This window comes from Rattus norvegicus, chromosome 13 (assembly GCF_021556685.1).
Source record: "Rattus norvegicus strain SHRSP/BbbUtx chromosome 13, alternate assembly SHRSP_T2T, whole genome shotgun sequence".
Classification (NCBI taxonomy): domain Eukaryota; kingdom Metazoa; phylum Chordata; class Mammalia; order Rodentia; family Muridae; genus Rattus; species Rattus norvegicus.
In genome coordinates this window covers 18,909,408-18,931,535 of record NC_141546.1, presented here as the reverse complement: position 1 = coordinate 18,931,535, position 22,128 = coordinate 18,909,408, and the positions used below count along the sequence as shown (strand labels likewise).

Sequence of the window (22,128 nt, the reverse complement as noted above, 5' to 3'; positions counted from 1 at the left end):
ACATCCCAATTTTGTGGTGGCCTAGTGTCTCCAGCCACCACATACTTTCTTGAACCTAAATCGCCACATGAATGAACACACAACACAATAACCTCTGATCCAGTTGATAAGATATAATTGCCCATATAGACATACAAAGCCCTGTACATATCCATCCCTTAAGAATATTCATAACAACCTATAAATGTGCAGAGAGGAATCTTAACATCTGCCTCCACGTTCTCTCTGCTGCTTCTCCTGCCTCGCTCCAGTCTCCTCCTTTCCCTAAAACTTTACTCCTGACCATCCTTCCTTCTCATCCAATGACAGGCCTCATTCTATCTTATACCTGCTTCACCTATATGACATAATACAGCAGGTAATTGAAAAAAGAAACTAAATAGAGACACAGTGAAACTAATAGAAGATATTAAACAAATGGATTTAATTGATATATACACAGTATTTTACTCTAAATCCAAAGAATATACCTTATTTTCAGAACCTTACAGTACCTTCTCCAAACTAATCATAAACAGTCAAAAACAATCAATCAAAAAACAAACCTCAGCAAATTCAAGAAGATTGAAATAATCCCAGGCATCCTATCAGATCACCATAGAATAAGGGTAGACTTCAATAACAAAAACAACAGAAAGCCCTCATATCCGTGGAACTTGCACAAGTCTACTTAATGATAATTTAGTCAGGGAAGAGATGAAGAAAGAAATTAACAAATTTCTAGAATTCAATGAAAACTAGGAAATAGCATTCCCAAACTTTTGGAACACAACGAAAGCAGTGCTAAGAGAAAAATTCATAGCACTAAGTGCCCTGATAAAGAAATTGGAGAAATTCCACACTGCCGATTTAACAGTATATCTGAAACCCCTCGAACGAAAAGAAGCAAACACCCCCAAGAGTTAGACTAACAAACGAAAGGACAAATAGACAGTATCCAAATTAATACAATTGGAAATGTAAAGGGGGGACATAACAACAGAGACTGAGGAATACAAATTATCATCAGATCTTACTAGAAAAGTCTTTTCTCAACAAAAGTGGAAAAATCTAGATGAAATAGATGACTTTTTAGATAGATACCAAATAAAGAACAGGTAAACTGTCTAAACAGCCTCATATGCCCTAGTAAATAGAAGCATTAAAAATATTCCATGAAATAGAAACAGAAGTAATATTACCTATTCATTCTATAAAACCACAGTTAGGATGATACCTAAACTACACAAAGACCAATAAAGAAAATGAACTTCAGAACAATTTCTCTTATGAATATTGATGGGAAAATACCCAATAAAACTCTAGCTAACAGAATCCAAGCACACAATGAAAACCATCATCCAGCACAATTAAGTAGGCTTCATCCCAGGGATACAGGGATGATTCAATATCAAAAAAGGCATTTACAGAATCCATATATAAACAATTTCAAAGAAAAAAAGTCACATGAGTGACTTATTAGAGCTTAAAAAGCATTTGACAAAATATAACATCTTTTCATGTTAAAAGTATTGGAGAGATCAGTAATTCAAGGCCCTTACCTAAAAACCAATAAAAGCAGTATAATACAAACTATCCAGTATTCAAATTAATGGAGAGAAACTTGAAGTAATCTCACTGTCTTTGGGGAAAAGACAAGGTCAACCACTCTCCTTATCTCTTCAACATACTACTTGACATTCTAGCTAGAGCAATAAGGTGAAAATATTTATCTAGTGGATATAAATTGGAACGAAATAATTCAAAGTATCACTGTTTTTCAGATGATTTTATAGTATACATTAGTAAACTCAAAATTTCTACCAGATAACTTCTACAGCTGAAAAACAATGTCAGCATGTGGCTGGATAAAAAATTAGTTCAAACAAATCAGTAGCTCTTTTTATGTAAATGATAAACAGTCTGAAAAGGAAAATAGGGTAAAAACAACCTTCACCATACTCACCAAAAATATAAAAGATATTGAAGTGACAATAACCAATCAGGAGACATATCTATAGGACAAGAACTTCATGTTTTTCAAGAAAGAAATAGAAGACCTCAGATGTTTGAAAAATCTCTCAAACTCATGTATTGTTAGGTTTATCATAGTCAAAATGGCCATCCTACCAGAAGCAGTCTACGGATTTAAAGCAATCCACAACCAATATTCCAACACAGTTCTTCATACACATAGAAAGAGGAATTTTCATGTTCATATGGAAAAAAAACACAGACCAAAAAAAAATTCCAAGATAACAAATAAAATTCTTAAAAAAATAAAAGAACTTCTGGTGTAAGCATCATCCCTAACCTCAAGCAATACAGAGCAATAGTGATGAAAAAGAAATGTATGCTATTGGTACAGCACCAGAGATGTTGATCAATCGCATAGAATTGAAGACCCAGAAATAAACTAACACCCTTATGGCCACTTGATCTTTGACAAAGAGGCCAAAAATATAAAATGGAAAAAAAAAGCATCTTCAATAAATGGTCCAGGTCTAACTGGCAGTCTGAATGTAGAAAAACGAAAACAGTTTCACATTTATCTCATTGCACAAAGCTCAACTCCAAGTTAATCAAGGACCCCAACATAAAACCAGATACACTGAGTGTAATAGTGTATAACTCTAGGGATCAGGCTCTAAGATCAAGAATTGATTAATGTGACCTCATGATACTGAAAATATTTTTATGGAAAAAGTCACAGTCAATAGGACAAATCAGCAATCTACATATTGGGAAAAAATCTTCCCTAACTCCATATTCAGTAGAGGGCTAATATCTAAAATTATAGCAATCTTAAGAAGATAACCTCTCAAAACCCAAATTACATGATTTTAAAAGTGGGGTGTACAGTTAAATAGAGAATTCACAACACAGGAATCTCCAATGTCCAAGAAGCACTTAAAGAAGTCCTTATTTACTGGAGAAATGCAAATCAAACTAACTCTGAGATTCCAATTCATAACAATCAGAATGGCTAAGATAAACAACTCAGATGATGACATAACATGCTGGAGAGGATGTAGACAAAGAGGAACCCTCCTCTATTGGTGATAGTACTGTAATCAGTTACAACGACTCTGTCAACCAATCTGGTGGTTGCTCAGAAAATTAGAAATAGACCTACCTGAAAACCTAGCTTTATCATTGTTGGGCATATATCCAAAAGATGCTGCCATGATACCACTGGGACAAGTACTCTACTATGTTAATAGTGGCCTTATTTGTAATAGCCTGAAACTGGAAACAACACATATGTCTCTCAAAGAAAGAATGGTTATAAAACAATGGGATTCATTTGCAGCATTGAATACTATTCAATCATTAAGAACTAGGACGTCAAGAGGCTTGCAGAAAAATGAATGGTACTAGAAAATATCACCTTGAATGAGGTAACCCAGACTCAAAGGAACATGCATGTATATACTCATTCATAAGTGAATGTTACACAAAAGGTACCTAGGATACCTAGGATAGAATGCACAAAACTTAAGTTTAACAAAAATAAATTAAAAAAATACAAGTTTAACAAGCAGAATGGCCAAGTGAGAATGCTTCAATTCCACTTAGAAGGGGGAAGAAAATAATAGCAGAATGCAAAGGAAGGGAGGGACTTGGGTGGGAGGAGGGAGGAGTGGGGGATAAGAGGAACAGGATCAGTTACAGGGCCCAGGGATATGGAAGAGAATTCCAGAGGGCCAGCAGAATATATATTCAGCCTCAGCAGTTTGGAAATTGGCAGATCCTCTAGAAAGTACCAGAGACACGGAAGTTAAGAGAGTCTCAGGACTTAATGGGAGTAACTTTGGATGAACAGTGATGAAAGCAAACTTGTAGAGTCCACTTTTGGTAGATAGGCCAGGCCTCAATTCGAAGGATGGGGTTGCTAACTTTTAGTTAAAATTTCTGACCCAGAATTGTTCCTATCTATAAGAACTACAGGGAAGCTGGAGAGATGACTCAGCAGTTAAGAGCACTGACTGTTTTTCCAGAAATTCTGAGTTCATTTCCCAGAAACCACATAATGGATCACAACCATCTGCAATAGGATCCAATGCCCTCTTCTGATGTGTCTGAAGACAGTGACAGTATACTTACATACATACAGTAAATAAATCTTTAAAAAAAAATCTACAGGGGCAAAAATGTATAAAAGACTGAACAGATGTGATGAAATGACAGGCTCCCTCTCCTGAGGTGGCACCAAGGCTTTACATTATTACTGATATGATGGTGTGCTTGTAGACAAAATCCTAATATGGCTGTCCTCTGAAAAGCCCAATCAGTAGCTGACTGAGACAGATGCTATACTTTCATTCAACCATTGGACCGAAGTTTAGAACAGAGGCTGAAGGAACACCCATTTAGAGCCTGCTCCACATGTGGCCCATACATATACAGCCACCAAATTAGATAAGATGGATGAAGCAAAGAAGTGCAGGCAGACAGGAACCGGATGTAGAGCTCTCCTGAGAGACACACCGAGAATACAGAAAATACATACGCGAATGCCAGCAGCAATCCACTGAACTGAGAACAGGACCCCTGTTGAAGGAATTAGAGAAAGGACTGGAAGAGCTTGAAGGGCCTCGAGACCCCATATGAACAACAATGCCAACCAACCAAAGCTTCCAGGGACTAAGCCACTACCCAAAGACTATACATGGACTGACCCTGGGCTCCAACGTCATAGGTAGCAATGAATAGCCTAGTAAGAGCACCAGTGGAAGGGGAAGCCCTTGGTCCTGCCAAGACTGAACCCCAGTGAATGAGATTGTTGTAGGGAGGGTGGTAATGGGGGGAGGATGGGCAGGGGAAGCCCATATAGAAGGGGAGGGGGAGGGGTTAGGAGGATGTTGGCCCAGAAACCGGGAAGGGGAATAACAATCGAAATGTAAATAAGAAATACTCAAGTTAATAAAGATTGAAAAAAGAAAAGAAAAGAAAGGGCTGAAGAGATGTCTCAGTGATATAAGAGCACTGGCTGCTCATCCAGAGGTTCTCAGTTCAATTCCTAGCAGCTCGCAATCATCTGCAATGGGTTATGACATCCTCTTCTGGTATATATAAAGATAACCACAGTGTACTCATATACAAAATAAATAATTGTTAAAAAAAAGAGTAAGAAAGCATCTCTTCCCTTTCATCTGTATGATTTTTGACTAGTCTGTAATCTGAATGTATGCACTCTCTGGTGACAGCATTACAGTAAAAAGAGGTCAAGACATTGCAAACCCATGATGATTTTGTCCAGTTTCTTTCTACTAAATAGGAGATAAACCTAAAAAAAATTCTGCATGAAAATATATTTGGAATCAAAGAATACATATATGTATATTATAGATATACACACATATAAATACATATTTTTCATTAGAAAACTGAGGAAAGAACTTTATATAATATATAATAGTCAACATTAACTCCCTAACATTGTTAACTTGGTATACTACATTTTATTTTTATAATGAAGATATTGAGTCCAAAATTCAGGCTTTTTAAATTCAAATAAGAAAAACTAATATTTTCTGGTCTTAAAATTCCTCCATGTTATAAAGCAGTGCAAGCATGGACAGAAGGATTAAAACAGTATGTAATGTCTAAATATCAATATGCATTCATTTTCTTTTAAAACAATCATGTTTAAAGTCATCTTGGATTCAAATTAAAATAGATCAAGCCTAACTTTCTGGAAGGGAGAGTCAGTAACTTGCTGCCCTTCAAACATTTTTATAAGACTTTACTAATGATTTACACTGTGGGGAGAGTAAATAGATTCAATATTAAACTTGACCTGAAATATCAAGTTCAAAGATTTAAGGCCTTAAAGCATTATTTAATTTTACTAAGCCATTAAATATGTGAAAAAATATTTTCTGTAAAGATTTTGAGTACTTAGATATTTTGAAGTCTCTACAGTTGATTCTAGAAAGACAGATATAGACAGAGTTATAATTTTAGGATATTAGTATAAAAATGGTTTGCTGTCCAAACTTGTCCTTGTGTTGAAAATATTCCCAAGCTCTTTTAATATCAACGAGGTTTTTATAAAAAAGTTTTATTGAAAATAAATAAAACATTATTTTCTCAGTGTAATAGACAGGCTATTAAAACTTGTAGTCTCATTTACCATGAACAAGTATAGGAAGTCAATTTTAGTGAAGTTATTGAGAACTTTGGGAAAATACAAAGTAGGGACAGATGTCTAAAGTTATCATTACTGAAACAGACTAAAACAAGGTTTTGCTATTTTCATAAAAATTAATTAATCATTGCTATATTTAGTTTTCCTTTGGTACTTATATGTGGTTGTTAGCATTCTGACATGCAGTGTCTCACTGTAGAAAATCGTCCCATTCTCATTTCTTTAGTGTTTCTTTGCCTTTTTGATCATTATTTCACAGATTTCACCAATGTCACAGATGAAAAGAGGGTCTTTACAAAGGTGTAAACATGCATCAAAATCTGCACATGCACTGCTGTTGGTGAAAAAAGAGGTCAAAACTGCATGAATTCTCACTGAGTAGTTACACTCTCTTAGTGGCGGGAGTTAAGAAATCATGTGCTTGTGCATATGTGTGTGCAAGGGCATCTGGTGTGTGTGTGTGTGTGTGTGTGTGTGTGTGTGTGTGTGTGTGTGCGTGCGTGTATGTGTCTGTGTGTCTGTGTGTCTGTGTGTCTGTGTGTCTGTGTGTCTGTGTGTGTGTGTGTTATTTGGTCATGAATACCAGAGGAAAATGACTAAGTTCGTCTTCAATTACTCTCCATTTCAGTTTTTGGAAAAATGTTTCTGCCTGAATGCAGAACTCACCAATCCTGCTAGAGGAAAAACACTGCCCTGACTGTCTGTACTTCCTCTGTCATATGACTTGCATGGTATGTTACTTAGGTGCTGGGAAACTAAAATCAGGTCCTCATGCTTGCATGAAAGTCATTTACTGGTTGAGCTGTCTTTCAGGCTCATAAAAAGTGACTTCTGAAGCATGGGTACAAGAGTAAAATAGATACTAAATATGAAGAGAATGATCAATAGCAGTCATCCCTGTTTTCCATAGAGTGTAACATTGGGGTGTGGCAGCTTAAAGTGACAGCTAAAAAAATGACCATGCCTTAATAAAAAGTGCAGCCTGCAAAAACCTACCCTGATGAAACAATAACAAACTCTCACAGGACACAATAAATCATAACACTTTAGTTGCATTTGACAGCTTCAGTACTAGTTATCCTTATAGTGAGTGTTGTTAGTTTGACCCTAGGAACCTGTACAGTGGTTAGTGGCAGAGGTAAAGTAAACCTCAGTGACATTGAACTCATAAATGAACACTTACAGCTCAATTCAAGTCGGAGGAAGTCTTTAATGCCAAGATTTTCTATGAAAACTCCAGATAAAGCAGTCGTTTTAAAGAAGAAGGAAATGTCAATGCTGAATTCCACATGGGAGGTAGGAAAGTGGAGGTAAGATGCTTCAGTAGAAAAGGAGACAGCGTTCCAGAAGTGTCCTGTGAAGCAGAGAGACCTAAAACATGCCTGGTTTGTTTTTAGTGGTGTTTGAATAAGCAGTGGGCTTGTGGGTAATTTTTAAGACTAGGACACTCAAGAGAAAAGGGTAATGGAAACAAAATGTCCTGTGCTCATGCAATTCTGATATAGGGCAGTGAGTGAGAGTGGGGGTCAGGGGTAGGAGGTGTATGGGTAGGGGGTAGGGAGTGTTGTACTCACGGTCACCATAGCAACGCAAGGGGCCAATTCTCCAAGCTGCTTCTGAGTTTGATCTGTTTGTATCAGTGATAATTATCTGAGTTACAGGCAAGTGATCCTTGAAGGAAAGAAAGCCAGTATCGTTGGCCCTGCAGAAGATAAATGTAAGGGAGGGAATAAAATGTAGATTATCTACAGATTCTGTGGTAAAATCCCTCTTTTATATAGAGACTTGGATTGGATAAGCCTGGCTAGAGTTGGAAGGAGCATAACAGAAGGTCTTTCATTTCAGGCCTGTATGAATAGTTGGAATACCACAGCATACTTAAAAACGAACAAACAGACAAACAACCGACTGGATATTGCATCTTCCCTAAATGTGCTTGCAGAAACACAGGTAGTTGATGAAGATTTCAGTGCTGATTGTAACCAAGAGAACACAGATGCTCTCTGCAGCATTAATGTGACATTAATCATCACTTCACTTTCCTATAAAAGCAGATCTTCTATCTGAAGAAATAACTTCAAAACAGACCTCACAAATCCCTTTCAAAACTCACTTAAGGGACTTGGTTGAACCACCTTCACCATTCAGCTTTGAATGTTCCTTATCACCTTTTAAGTTGTCTTAAAATGAGCCTATACTTAATTGGTTGCTGTTTGCTTTGTTCTTTAGAAAGATCTTGCTGGTTAATGGCTCTGGCTTTGTTCTGGTTAATTATGCAAATATGGGATTATTTAGGATTTTTGTTCTTGTTTGGTTGTTTTGTGTTTGTTTGTTTTTTGATAGGAATACAAAGAGAGGAGGAAAAATCTAATGTTTTTTTCCTCTTTTAAAGCTGTCATATGGAATCAGGTTGAAGATTGTAACACTTGGCAGAGCATAAAATTTTGAAGTGAAAACCTGGTGTTGTGTTGCTGTGGAGATGTCAGTCTAATACTTGGTGTTTGAGCATGGAGACCTGAATCTGTGTTTCTGAACTTCCAAAAAATAAACCTACTCCTAAGCACTCACTTTTAGAGCTAGGGACATGAAAATCTGCGGCCTACATTTTGAATCCAAGAGTGGATTCCGGAGTATTAGTGTACCACTGTGTGAAGATATTCTCTGATACTCTACTGGCAGAAAGCAGCTCCTCCTGTGTGGAAGTTGGTATATCACCACATGATTACCTTCCCTAGCCATTGCTGCAGGCATGGCAACAACTGTAAGTCCTTCAGTTGACCTTGGTAGGTCTCAGGCTGACTGTCCCATTCACACTGGCTTTCTCCACATAACACATTTCAATCGATTGGTTTTCAGTTTGCTAGTTTGCAATCATTTCCAGACTGGTTCTATAACATTACACTTTGGTTATCTTGGCAGATGTTGTGGGAGAGTACCGCCTCCTTGGTTGCAAACTAATAGCACTTATGCTTTATTCATATATAGCAGGTCCATTCAGTGCATTTTACACTTACGAGAATCCCCATTTTGAGGTATTTCAAAATTTCCAAAATATTTCTTTACTTCATCCAGAATTGGATAGTTGAAGAAAATTTTATTAGGTTGGCATGGTATTTATTTCTTAGTGTTCATCCTTTTATTTCACATATACATTTTGCTATAGTTTTCACAATCATAAATGAAATATTCAAATCAATGTTGTTTCTTAAGATTAACTTAGGAATTTGTAATATTACAGAAATTAATAATATTAATAATCACACTCTTTTTACAAAACTGGCTACATGCTATATCTAAGTAAAGAATATCTGCTGACGCCGTTAGCAACCTCCAGTAAGAACTACTACACCATTCCTTTTTTTTAAAAAAAAATCATATCAGGACCTGAACCACCAAGGTACTTAATGATTTACATCCTTTAGTTAACAATAAACAAATGCAGAATTTAAATTTCCTGTTCAATAATAAAAATGTAGTGTTTTATTACAATCTAGGAACAACTGTATATGATAAGTGCATGACCAGCAGTGCTGTGGATGTGCAAAAGAGATAGGATTAGCTCTTTTCCTTGTGCATAATAATAATTCTGTACCTTAATCACCAGTCATTGGAATTATGTTATCAGCCATATGCTTTTCAATGAGCTGTAGAGGCACAGGAAGAAAGAGATGACATCAGGAAGAAAATGAGTAGATTGTCAAATAAGAGCTGTCCTGTGTCACTGCTGTTCAAGGACTACAGAAAATTCTGAGCAAGAAGAGGTTTCCAGGAATCTCTCTGGGTGTGGCCATTTGATACTCTGGTGAGGGCTGATTACCTTTCCTTCCACTGTTTGAATTACTGTCTTATTCAGGGTTTTATTGCTGTGAACATACACCATGACTAATACAACCTTATAAAGGATAGTGTTAATTGGGGCTGCCTGACAGGTTTAGAAATTCAGTCTATTATCTTCAAGGCAGGAGGATGGCAACATCCAGCTGGGCATGGTGCAAGAAGAGCTGATTTATACATCTTCATTCAAATGAAGCCAGGAAAAGACTGGGCATCCTCAGGCAACTAGAAGGAAGATTTCCAAGTCCATCCCCACAGTGACACACTTCCTCCAACAAGAGCACACCTTGTAAAGTGCCACTCTCTGCGCCAAGCATATGCAAACCATCACATTCCACTCGCTGTACTCAGTAGGCTTGTTTAAACCCAGAAGTCTATGGAGGGCATACCTAAATTTAGCATAATAAAAAAGCGCAATTACTCCAACTTCCAAAGTCTCCACAATCTACAGCAGTATCAACAATGTTAAAAGTCCAAAGTTAAAAGTCTGTTCTGAGATCCATCCTATTACTTAAATGTAATCTCTGATTTAAGGCTGGCAACCAGCAACTCTGTCATCATCATGTCTGATGTCAAAGCAGTCTTCAGATCTCCAAATCCTTTTTCATCTTTATTGACTGCAACAGATTTCTCTTTTCAGAGCTGTAGAAACAGCTTTCCTTAGGAGATAGGCCACAGTTCTGGCATCTCAAACATCTTGTGGTCTCCAAAGCAACATCAATATAACAGCTTATTGTTTTAATATCTGGCATCCATATATGATCTTCTGGGTTCCTCCACAGGGCTAGCAATATTTCTCCCTCTTTGCTCTCTGTAGCACTCTAAGCTCAGGTTGATCCACTCCCCTGCCACTACTATTCTTGGTGATCATCCCATGGTACCTGCATTTCCAATATACAGATCTTCCACTGCAATTAGGCTTCACCAATAGCCTCTCATAGGCTCTCTTCACAGTGCTAAGCATACACAAATCATCACAATTACCTAGTCCTCAAGAGCTCATCCAAACTCAAGGATAGGTTGTTAGGATGCAAATAGCATATATTGTTTATAAAGCAGTTAAAGATTTCAGAACTTTTAACTGACAAGTTTAAAACTGTCTACAATGTATAATCAAACTGCTCCATCAACACAATTTTGTTTTCCTATTTACTGCCTAATAACAGAAATTGAAAGAATTTTACATGACAAAATTCTTGAAGAATCCAATACCAGAACATTAGAGATAATAGTGGAAATATTAGGTTCTGAAACAAAAATTATCAAAATATTAAAATATATGGAAAGCCTGGTTGGATCTATGTTAAAAATGAATGCAGGGAAGATTAAAGCTGACACAATGTGTCTAAATTCCTTTTTTTTGTGTGTGCTTTACTTTCCTTGGTAGATATTGGAGTTGGGTAGATCTGACATGCACATTTCAAGTTCTACTAAATCCTGTAGCTAACACAATTACCATATTTTGAACAGACAAAATTAGTTCACTTATATTAAGGCATGCATAAAAAACAGGAATAATGGTATAAGTTTATAATCCTAGAGTTGGAAAGGTAGAGATAAGTAGATCCTTTAGATTTTCAGGCTATTAGATTAGTTTACTTGACAAGCCTCTCATTCTATTAAGAGGAAATATCTCAAAATAAAGGTAGACAGCTCCTAAAGAATGACACTTGAAGTTAACCTCTGGTCTTCACACATCTGCACACACACACACACACACACACACACACACAAATATCACACATTCCATCATCTCATAAGACCTCCTTCCATTCCTTCATCTCCTATAACAACCACACCAATGTGCTTAAGCACAATGATTTTATATACATTTATATTTCTTAGTCTGAGTACACAAATGTTCTTTTCTTTTCATGAAAGACCTGTATAGTTGTTTCAACTTAGCTACTTCTTTTATTTGAAATCTAGCTCCCTAGAAATCCAGACCCAGTTTTGTTCCCCAAAGTTCTTAGCCCTGCTATCAAATGTATCATTCTTATCTCCTCATATCTAAGAAGCACTTTCCCTACCATCATATGGATCCTTCCAAGACAAAAACTATGACCTGCTCTTTCTCTTCCTTTTCTTTTTCTAATTAGAACAGAGTGGTATTCAGTCAATACACTGATAATTAATAACACCACATGCAGTAAAACATTAAGATGATCCTATTGGAATAGACATTTTCTTAGCTCCAAAGCCATGACAACTAATTGAGTAGAACAATACAGAAGTAGTCAGACCTATTGTGGGGGTGATGGAGTTGTAGACACTCTCTGTGGGAGAGACACAGTAAGCTCAGCTGAGATTCCAGATATTACTTCTTCCTTCCTCACCCCATCTGCAAGTTATCTTGAAGATGGTGGAGTATATAATACATGCAAGAATAATTGGAAGGAAGCCTGTAGGATGCATTATCCATGCGGTTATGATTTAGTATTGGGTAGATGTTTACAGTGATAAATCTGTATGAGTGCTATTCATGTTTTAATAAGAAACCCTTCACAGTGCTGTCTGAGTGAATACGTTTAATAAATTCATTGGTTGACTTACTGAGACTTGAGTGAAACTGTCTCTTGGACCTCTTATTAGCTCCCTATCTTAGCTTATTAAAAATTTGTGCACATTTACCTAGGAAAGTTGAACCCAATAAAATCTGTCTTTAATGATGTATCCTCTGATACATTCTGAAGGATACAAGTTTTTCTTAAGTCACCAGTGAATGAAGGAATAGTTATCTCGAGATGGTAGCATGTATTCCATCAGGAGAAACAGGGGAATATTAAGATCTCGTCTCCCTTAGACTTTTTCACTGGGTTGTTGAGCATGGTCTCTCATGGATGAAGTAACAGCCAAATAGGAAAACTTCTGGTTCTTTTATTTGACTCTAAGTAGTTTAAATGAGATTGCCCCTATAACCTTGGCGTTAGAAAACATGATTTCCTTGCTGAAGGAAATGTGTTACTAGGGGCAAGCTGTAAGCTTTCAGAATTTCATACAATTCCCACTTTGCTCACTCTGATTCCTGCTTGCAGTTTAAAATATGAGCTCTAGTCATTTGTGCTATAGTCATTGTGCCTATGTGCTGTCATGCATCTCTACCATGGTGGTGATAGACACCTATCCATCTGAAACTGTAATCCCAAATAAACCAACCTTTCTCTAACCTCCTCAGTCATGGTATTTTATCATATGAATAGAGAGCAAATTAAGAAAGTTATTGAACAAGATATGATTTTTAAAAAAATAGGAACTCTAAAGAGTTAGAGAATGTTTATCAATATTGATGGTTCTTCCTTGATAAAAAGAAATGAAAAGAGTTATAAAATATGTATTAATCTATGTACTGCCAAAATATCTGGAAAGTGCTAGGGAAATAGTTCAATTAGTGAACTAAATGCTATGAAAGCATGAGACCCTGAGTTAATGTAGTATGGCACTGTGTGATTCTAATCCCTCTGCCCTGTGGAAGCAGAGTAAAGTAGTTCCTTAAGGATCACTGGCCATCTGGCCTGGATAGATGAATGAGTTTCTGGACAAAGCAAGATGAATACTTCAGAAACAGTACGTGATATTGACCATAGTTTTTTCATATACTCAGTCATTCATGTCCAGGTACATCTGCACACATTGAAGTGTGCTAAGTTTGCTGGCATAAGAGGAATGGGAAAAGAGGCATTTTGATAAGTTATTATGATCACATTAGAGGTGATGATATTTAATTAGTTCATAAGTGCTTCAGAGGTTACTGACCTAATAATCAGGTCAATAAAGAGAGAGCCTGGGATCTGAATAGGTGTTGTGATCAGTAGAATGTTCTGGAGAAGAAAGTACAGGAGTACTTCAGCATTAATAAGTGAGGTACAGTTAATATCTCCACTCACTACTGTGCAATCACCTAAGCACTGGCCATTGTACATTGAGAAGGTAAGGAACAGTGTGCCTCAGAGTTAAAATATACAGAAGACAAAATAATTGTTTCTCAATTTTCTATGAGAGCTTCTGCTTTGAATTTTTTCTGTCAGCTTTTCTAATAGTATAGTTCAAAGTAAAGGTTTTTCACTCTGAACCTATAAATTTGCAAATAATGTCTAGTATCACACATAACGATTTGTGACTCAAACTCACTAGTGAATTTGAGTGCCTGGTATTAGAGGATCTCTCTCTCTCTCTCTCTCTCTCTCTCTCTCTCTCTCTCTCTCTCTGCCTTTTCTTTGTAACATAACTACTTAAAAATATTCACACAGCTTTCCTAAGCATGAATATAACAGTTATAAGCTCTCCTCTTGATTTTTAACTTAAAAGAACCTAGTGTGTAGCCTGGGTTATTTAAAGTGGGAAGGTACCATTTTCTGGGCTAGGGTTGAAGGACTCTAGTTCTTACTGAAGTGTAAGAGCTATTAAGAGGCTTGGCCTGCTAGAAAATAGGTAGATTATGGAGTTCTTGTGAAGATCCCTAAGGGGTTTCACCAGTTTTATACGCACCTCCTCAGGTCAAGATTAGACCTTGGATTAATGCTAGGCCAAGTTCCATTCTCCACCCACAGTTCTCGAGAGGAGCGCAGACATTCTTGAAAATCCAAAGAATGTACTGACATAGTCACCTGACACTCTGGGACCAGATAGAGTTCAAATGCACATGTCATATGCTTACTAGCCACAGATTCAAAGGTCAATATGCCTAGCCGATAACTTTATACTGTAACCTTGCTGATGCAACCTGTACCATTAAAAAGTATAAAAACTGCTTGCTTATAGTGATTTGGGGTTGACTTCTAGTCACTTGCCATGAGGGGCTGATTGAAGGCCGACCGCAATGCGCCAGAAAATAAACCTCTTGTTTTTGCATTGAGCTATGTTCTCCTGCCTCAATTGGTGGGTTGGGTTCCCCCAGTAGTTAAGACTCACTTTGAGCCTTACAAGGTCCCAGTCTGAATAATAAGGAGAAAGCACTGAGCATCTGTATTCACCTTTCTCTGCTTCCTGACTGTGGATGCAATGTGATATGCTGATTCAAGGTTCTGGCTCCATGCCCTTGTGCCGTGATAAAATGCACCTTTATTGATGCGTCAAATAAATGATTCTTGAATTTCCTTTTTTTCTATATAAAGAAAATCAGTTAATATACCCCTCTCCAAAATGTTCTAAATTTGTTTCCTTGAAACTTGCAGCAATTTTCTACTGCATCAGAACCAAATAGATTAAGGGCCAGGTGGTTCACAAGGATTTGTTTTTCTGGGACAAATGGTAGATTTATTTGTTCCTCTCTACTATGCTGTAACAGAATTTACTTCAAAGAATAGAGGAGGACCAAAGAAGAAAATGTTGGCAGTTCAGTTAATTTCACCTGACTTTTCCACAAAAAGAGTTTGAGTTTGGGGTAAAGGAGGCATCTAAAGTAACATCCTTCTGTAACTAAGCAACTTTCAGAACTCATGGTCCACATATTATGGAAACAGTTGTAAACAGTGTTTTTTCTACTGAGATGATCTATATAAGTGCGTGTGTGTGTGTGTGTGTGTGTGTGTGTTCGCGTGTGTATAAAGGAGCATGTATACATTTGCACATGTATATATGTAATGGATCCCAGTTGATTAATTTGAATACCAATACATTTGTACTGCTCATCCAAGCGGGGTTCTTTGTAGATCACTGGTTCTTAAACCGTTCTAATGCTACAGCCCTTTCATACAATTTCTTATGTTGTGGTGATCCTTAACCATAAAATTATTTTTACTGTAACTGTAATTTTGCTACTGTTATAAGTTATAATGTAAATAACTGTGCTTCAAATAATCATAGGCAGCCTCTGTGAAAGATCCACTCAATCTGCAAAGAGGTCTCGACCCACAGGTTGAAAATTGCTGTTTTATATGGTTTTTCACCTGCAACTTACAATGAACACCAAGGACTTACCTGCTTTTGCCTCACAAGTGCTGAGAAATCAAGATTTTGCCACCACCCACAGCTTTTTAAATAATTTAACTATGTGGGTACTGTGGACTTAACTCATGACTTCATGTTTATATGGCATACCCTATATTGACTATGTTATCTCCCCAAATCTAGCTTACTATTCTGAGACAAGGTTTTGACTAGAACTTAATTTTCATTGAACTGGTATCTGCCTGTTACAACATTAAATATTGTAACATATTTACAGTATTTTGTAAATATTTTCATTGAACTAATATTTGCCTGTTTGAATATTAAAGAAAATATTGCGCACAAAAGGCAGTGTAACTTGTGTGAGAGAAGCTTGACGGGGATTCTCAGTAATAATTGTGAAGCATTTGATGAGCAGAGAGACAGAAAGACAGAGGGAGAGAGAGAGAAACAGTGAAGAAAACAAAATGGCAAGTTGCTCAGACCTGAAAGGTGAGTGGACGCTCTGTGTGTATAACTGATACAGTGAAATCTGAAAAGTTTTTCTGGAGCTTAAAGATGGTATAGCCCTAAGAGACATGATAACGGAGGCATTCCCTTGTAGGACTGAGCTTGTGTAGGAAAGCACTGGAGCCTTGGTGTCCAATGGCCTTGGGTTTGAATACTGGTTGGTAAATGGATATAATCTTGAAAACAATCATTTGAGTCTTCTATAAAAAGTTTTCTCTTTACTTCGACATTAACTGTTCGGTAAAGGCATTTCTCATTCTCAATGCAGATATTTTTATGGAATATCAAGATTATTGTGAGAATTATATGACCAATAATTCAAAATCAGTAAGTACAATAAGAATTTAAAAGAGTGTTAGAGTCAGTAAATGCTGGTAAAGACATTATACATCCGTGGAAGAAAAAGGAACCATCCATATAATTACCTCCCATCCCAAAAAACTAGGCAGGTGGAATCTGAGGAATGAGAGTGAAAATTATCTTCTGTGTTCTAAGTGTTTAAACATATTAATGGACACGCAATAAGTAAAGGATCATGCATGCATGCATGCATGCGTGCGCACGTGTGCGCGCACACACACACACACAGACATACACACACAGACACACAGAGAAGGAGTATGGATAGAAATAGAACAATTTAAATCCAAAGCTCAGATTACGTTGCATCACTTGCTTAGAAGGAAGGTTCAGAATAGAAGGAGGTGTTGGCACAAAACTCACTATTATTCCTTAACATTCAAGAGCAGACATTACATTGTTTTTAATATTATTTTTTGTATACGCTTTTTATGTATATGAACCACTAGTACACAGAGCTCATAGAGGCTATAAGAGGACATTAGATCTTTTGGGATTAAGAACAGTTGTCAGTCAACATATGGTAACTAAGACACAAATCTCAATTCTCTGAGAGACCACCAATTGCTTTTATAGGCTTCTAGGCTCTTTTATTAAATGCAGCCCCAATTCTGATTAAAGTTGATGTCTGCAAGTTTTTCTTTTACTAGCAGTTTTGTGTACTATTTAGCACTTATTCTCACTATTGGAAAACTGAATTTCTCTTTACCATTCATCTGTGTCAGCATCACAATTGCAAAAGTGTCCAATGTCCAGGCAGCTCTGCTCCAGCCCACATCCACACTTCTGGATTCCAGGAACAGAACCTCCCCAGTAGTGGTGCTTTTCATTGGACCTTCCAATCCACCAGGTGAATGGGGCTCCATCTGAAAGAGACGATATTTTGTAAGTCAGGAGTGCAAACTGAAAAACTACTGAGGAGTTCACAGTGGTGTGTGTGTGTGTGTGTGTGTGTGTGTGTTTGTGTGTGTGTGTGTTTGTGTGTGTGTCTGTGTGTGAGTGTCTGTGTGTGTGTGTTTGTTTGTGTGTGTGTCTGTGTGTGAGTGTCTGTGTGTGTGTGTGTGTGTGTGTGTGTGTGTATGGGTATGTGGTGTTTGTGTGTGTCTGTGTATCTGTATATCTGTGTGCTTATGTGCATGTAAGGTATTTCTTCTCTTCCTTGCCCCTCTCTTTCCCATACTGTCTGGATTCCACATGTTCTTTTTTCTTTTATCCATTTCAATTCACTGTATACCCACACATACAATTGTTCATATAAAAAGATACTTTTATTAAAATAACATCATTAACTTCATATTCATTAAAAGAAAAATCTACCACGATGAACTCTCAATCTTAAATATCTATGCTCCAAATACAAGGGCACCTACATACATAAAAGAAACCTTACTAAAGCTCAAAATACACATTGCACCTCACACAAAAATAGTAGGAGATTTCAACACCCTAATCTCATCAATGGACAGATCATGGAAACAGAAATTAAACAGAGAAATAGACAAGCTAAGAGAAGTCATGAACCAAATGACTTAACAGATATTTATAGAACATTCTACCCTAAAGCAAAAGGATATATATTCTTTTCACCATCTCATGGTACTTTCTACAAAATTGACCATATAATTGGTCATAAAAGAGGCCTCAACAAATACAGAAAGATAGAAATAATCCCATGCGTCCTAGCAGACCAACATGGGCTAAAGCTGGTCTTCAATAACAGTAAGGGAAGAACACCCACCTATACATGGAAGTTGAACAATGCTCTATCAATGATAATATGGTCAAGGAAGTAATAAAGAAAGAAATTAAAGATTCTTAGAATTTAATGAAAATGACGGTACAACATACCCAAACTTATGGGATAAAATGAAAGCTGTGCTAAAAGGAAAACTCATAGCTCTGAGTGCCTGCAGAAAGAAACAGGAGAGAGTATATGCCAGCAACTTGACAGCACACCTAAAAGCTCTAGAACAAAATGAATCAAATACACCCAGGAGGACTAGAAGGCAGGAAATAATCAAACTCAGAGCTGAAATCAACCAAGTAGAAACAAAAAGGACCATAGGAAGAATCAACAGAACCAAAAGTTGGTTCTTTGAGAAAATCAACAAGATAGAAAAACCCTTAGCCAGACAAATGAGAGGACAAAGAGACTGTGTACAAATTAACAAAATCAGAAATGAAAAAGGAGACATAACTACAAAATCAGAGGAAATTAAAAAATCATCAGCTCCTACTACAAAAGCCTATAATTAACAAAACTTGAAAGTCTGCAGGAAATGGACAATTTCCTAGACAGATACCAGGTACCAAAGTTAAATCAGGAACAGATAAACCATTTAAACAACCCCATAACTCCTAAAGAAATAGAAGCAGTCATTAAAGGTCGCCCAACCAAAAAGAGCCGAGGTCCAGATGGGTTTAGTGCAGAATTATATCAGACCTTCATAGAAGACCTCATACCAATACTATCCAAACTATTCCACAAAAATTGAAACAAATGGAGCACTACTTAATTCCTTCTATGAAGCCACAATTACCCTTATACCTAAACCACACAAAGACCCAACAAAGAAAGAGAACTTCAGACCAATTTCCCTTATGAATATCGACACAAAAATACTCAATAAAATAATGGCAAACCGAATCCAAGAGCACATCAAAACAATCATCCACCATGATGAAGTAGGCGTCATCCCAGGCAAGCAGTGATTGTTTAATATATGGAAAAATATCAACGAGATCCATTTATAAACAAACTGAAAGAACAAAACCACATGCTGCTGAGAAAGCATTTGACAAAATTCAACGCCCCTTCATGATAATAGTCCTAGAAAGAATAGGAATCCAAGGCCCATACCTGAACATAGTAAAAGCCATATATAGCAAACCAGTCTCTAACATTAAAGTGAATGGACAGAAACTTGATGCAATCTCACTGAAATCAGGGACTAAACAAGGCTGCCCACTCTCTCCCTACTTATTCAATATAGTTCTTGAAGTTTTAGCTAGAGCAATCAGACAACAAAAGGAGATCAAGGGGATACAGATTCAAAAAGAAGAAGTCAAAATATCACTATTTGCAGATGATGTGATAGTATATTTAAGCAATCCCAAAAGTTCCACCAGAGAACTCCTAAACTTGATAAACACCTTCAGCAAAGTGTATAAAGTTAACTCAAATAAACTAGTAGCCTTCCTCTACACAAAAGAGAAACAAGCCGAGAAAGAAATTATGGAAACAACACCCTTCGTAATAGTACCAAATAATATAAAATACCTCGGTGTGACTTTTACCAATCAAATAAAAGATCTGTATGATAAGAACTTCAAGCCTCTGGAGAAAGAAATTGAAGAAAACCTTAGAAGATGGAAAGATCTCACATCTCATGGATTGGGAGGATTAATGTAGGAAAAATGGCCATATTACCAAAAGCAATCTACAGATTCAATGCAATCCCCATCAAAATACCAATCCAATTCCTCAAAGAGTTAGACAGAACAATTTACAAATTCATCTGGAATAACAAAAAACCCAGGATAGCTAAAATTGTTCTCAACAGTAAAAGGACTTGCGGGGGAATCACTATCTCTGATCTCAAGCAGTATTACAGAGCAATAGTGATAAAAACTGCATGGTATTGGTACAGAGGCAGATAGATAGACCAGTGGAATAGAATTGAAAACCCAGAAATGAACCCACACACCTATGGTCACTTGATTTTTGACAAAGGAGCCAAAACCATCCAATGGAAAAAAATAGCATTTTCAGCAAATGGTGCTGGTTCAACTGGAGGTCAACATGTAGAAGAATTCAGATCGATCCATGAGTATCACCCTGTACAAAGCTTAAGTCCACGTGGATCAAGGACCTCCCCATCAATCCAGATACACTCAAACTAATAGAAGAAAAAGTGGGGAAGCATCATACCATGATGAGTGTGGGGTAAGCATTGTGATGTTAAGATTCACTGAGACGGAAGAGGTAAATTAATAATAGCGTGGGGTACAATTTCATTACTACTTTTGTGCTGTCTTTAATGATTATGAATATAGAGTAGCTTATAGTTGTCCTTTAGAAGTAATAGTATATTTCAAATAAGAGTCAACATAGATATGGAAGCCCAGGACAGAATCAGCTGAAAGCTCCACATCTGCCTTCCATTGATAATGGCTGTCTTCTTTTTACATGGTACATACTAGACACTTAAAATTAAAAAAAAAGAAGTAATGGCCACAAAACAATACACATGGTATGCACTCACTGATAAGTGGTTATTAGCACAAAAGCTCAGAGTATCCAAGATAAAATTCCCAGATTAAATGTAGTTCAAGATGAAGAAAGACCAAAATGTGGATGCTTCAGTCTTTCTTAGAAGAGGCAATAAAAAGTAGAGGGTAGGAAGGACTTGGGAGGAAGAGAGGAGGGAGAGGATAAAGGGGGTAGGATCAGGTATGAGAGGAGATATGCAGAGGGTCAGAAATTTGAACATAGGTTTGCAGCAATGAGGGATCGGAAACTGGCGGAAGGCACCAGCAAGTCCCAGATGTCAGGAAAGAAAGAGGCTCTCAGGAACCCAAATAGAGGAAATTAGCTGAAATGCCCAACTAAGGGCAGGGAGAACCTGGAGAGAACATACCCTGAGGTTAGCCAAGGCCTCAAGTTGGCATATGGGGGTACCCACCCTTCTCAAAATTTTAACCAAGAATTGCTCCTGGCTAAATGAAATATAGGGACAAAGAGTGGAGCAAAGATGTAAGGAAAGGCTATTCAGAGACTGCCCCACCTAAGGATCCATCGTATATGCAACCACCAAATCCAGTCACTATTACTGATACCAAGAAGTGCTGCTTCTCAGAAGAAGAAGGGTGACCCAGGAAAGGGAATACCATTTGAAATAGAAATGCATAAAATAAAAAATTACTACTGCTACTTTTAATCATTTGCAAATTTTAATATTCTATTGTACAAGCAGTCAACTTTTTGTTGTGCAGGGAAATCCTTATTTTTCATACAGCAGCTATCTAGATGTACAAAGCCCCCTCTTTTTTTCTGATTTGTTAACTTAGTTAAATATCCCAGAAGACTTTAAAGCAAAGAGGAGGAGAGATGACATTCAGAAGTCCAGTGCTATAAACCATGAAAAAATTGGGGAAGCTTTTTATGAAAAGCATAGTTATTCTGGCGTTCTAATTCCTATGAAGAGCTGGAAAAATCCACCTTCATTCTGCCACTACACCTGCGCTGCACTCCACATCTTTAGTACTTACTATCTCTTTGCTTAGAGTTCCATGTAGATCTCTGCTAACTAGTACTCTTCTTTTTAGTTTATCACTAAATGACACAAACATTGTCCCATCTCAAGTTACTCAGTCACCTTTAAAAACTTCAGTTGAACTGCCTC

The 22,128-nt window shown here is 37.1% G+C and overlaps 1 protein-coding gene across 3 annotated transcripts in view; it reads right to left on the bottom strand.

The window, feature by feature from the left end:
- Window positions 1-22,128, bottom strand: part of Cntnap5b (contactin associated protein family member 5B) — a 903,684-nt gene that overhangs the window by 158,173 nt on the left and 723,383 nt on the right. For all 3 annotated transcript variants that reach the window (XM_087580549.1, NM_001047873.2, XM_087580550.1), the window contains 3 exon segments: window positions 17,433-17,589; window positions 7,708-7,835; window positions 7,317-7,487 (listed from right to left, as the gene is read on the bottom strand). In XM_087580549.1, coding sequence (XP_087436675.1) covers window positions 7,317-7,487; window positions 7,708-7,835; window positions 17,433-17,589 — 456 coding nt within the window.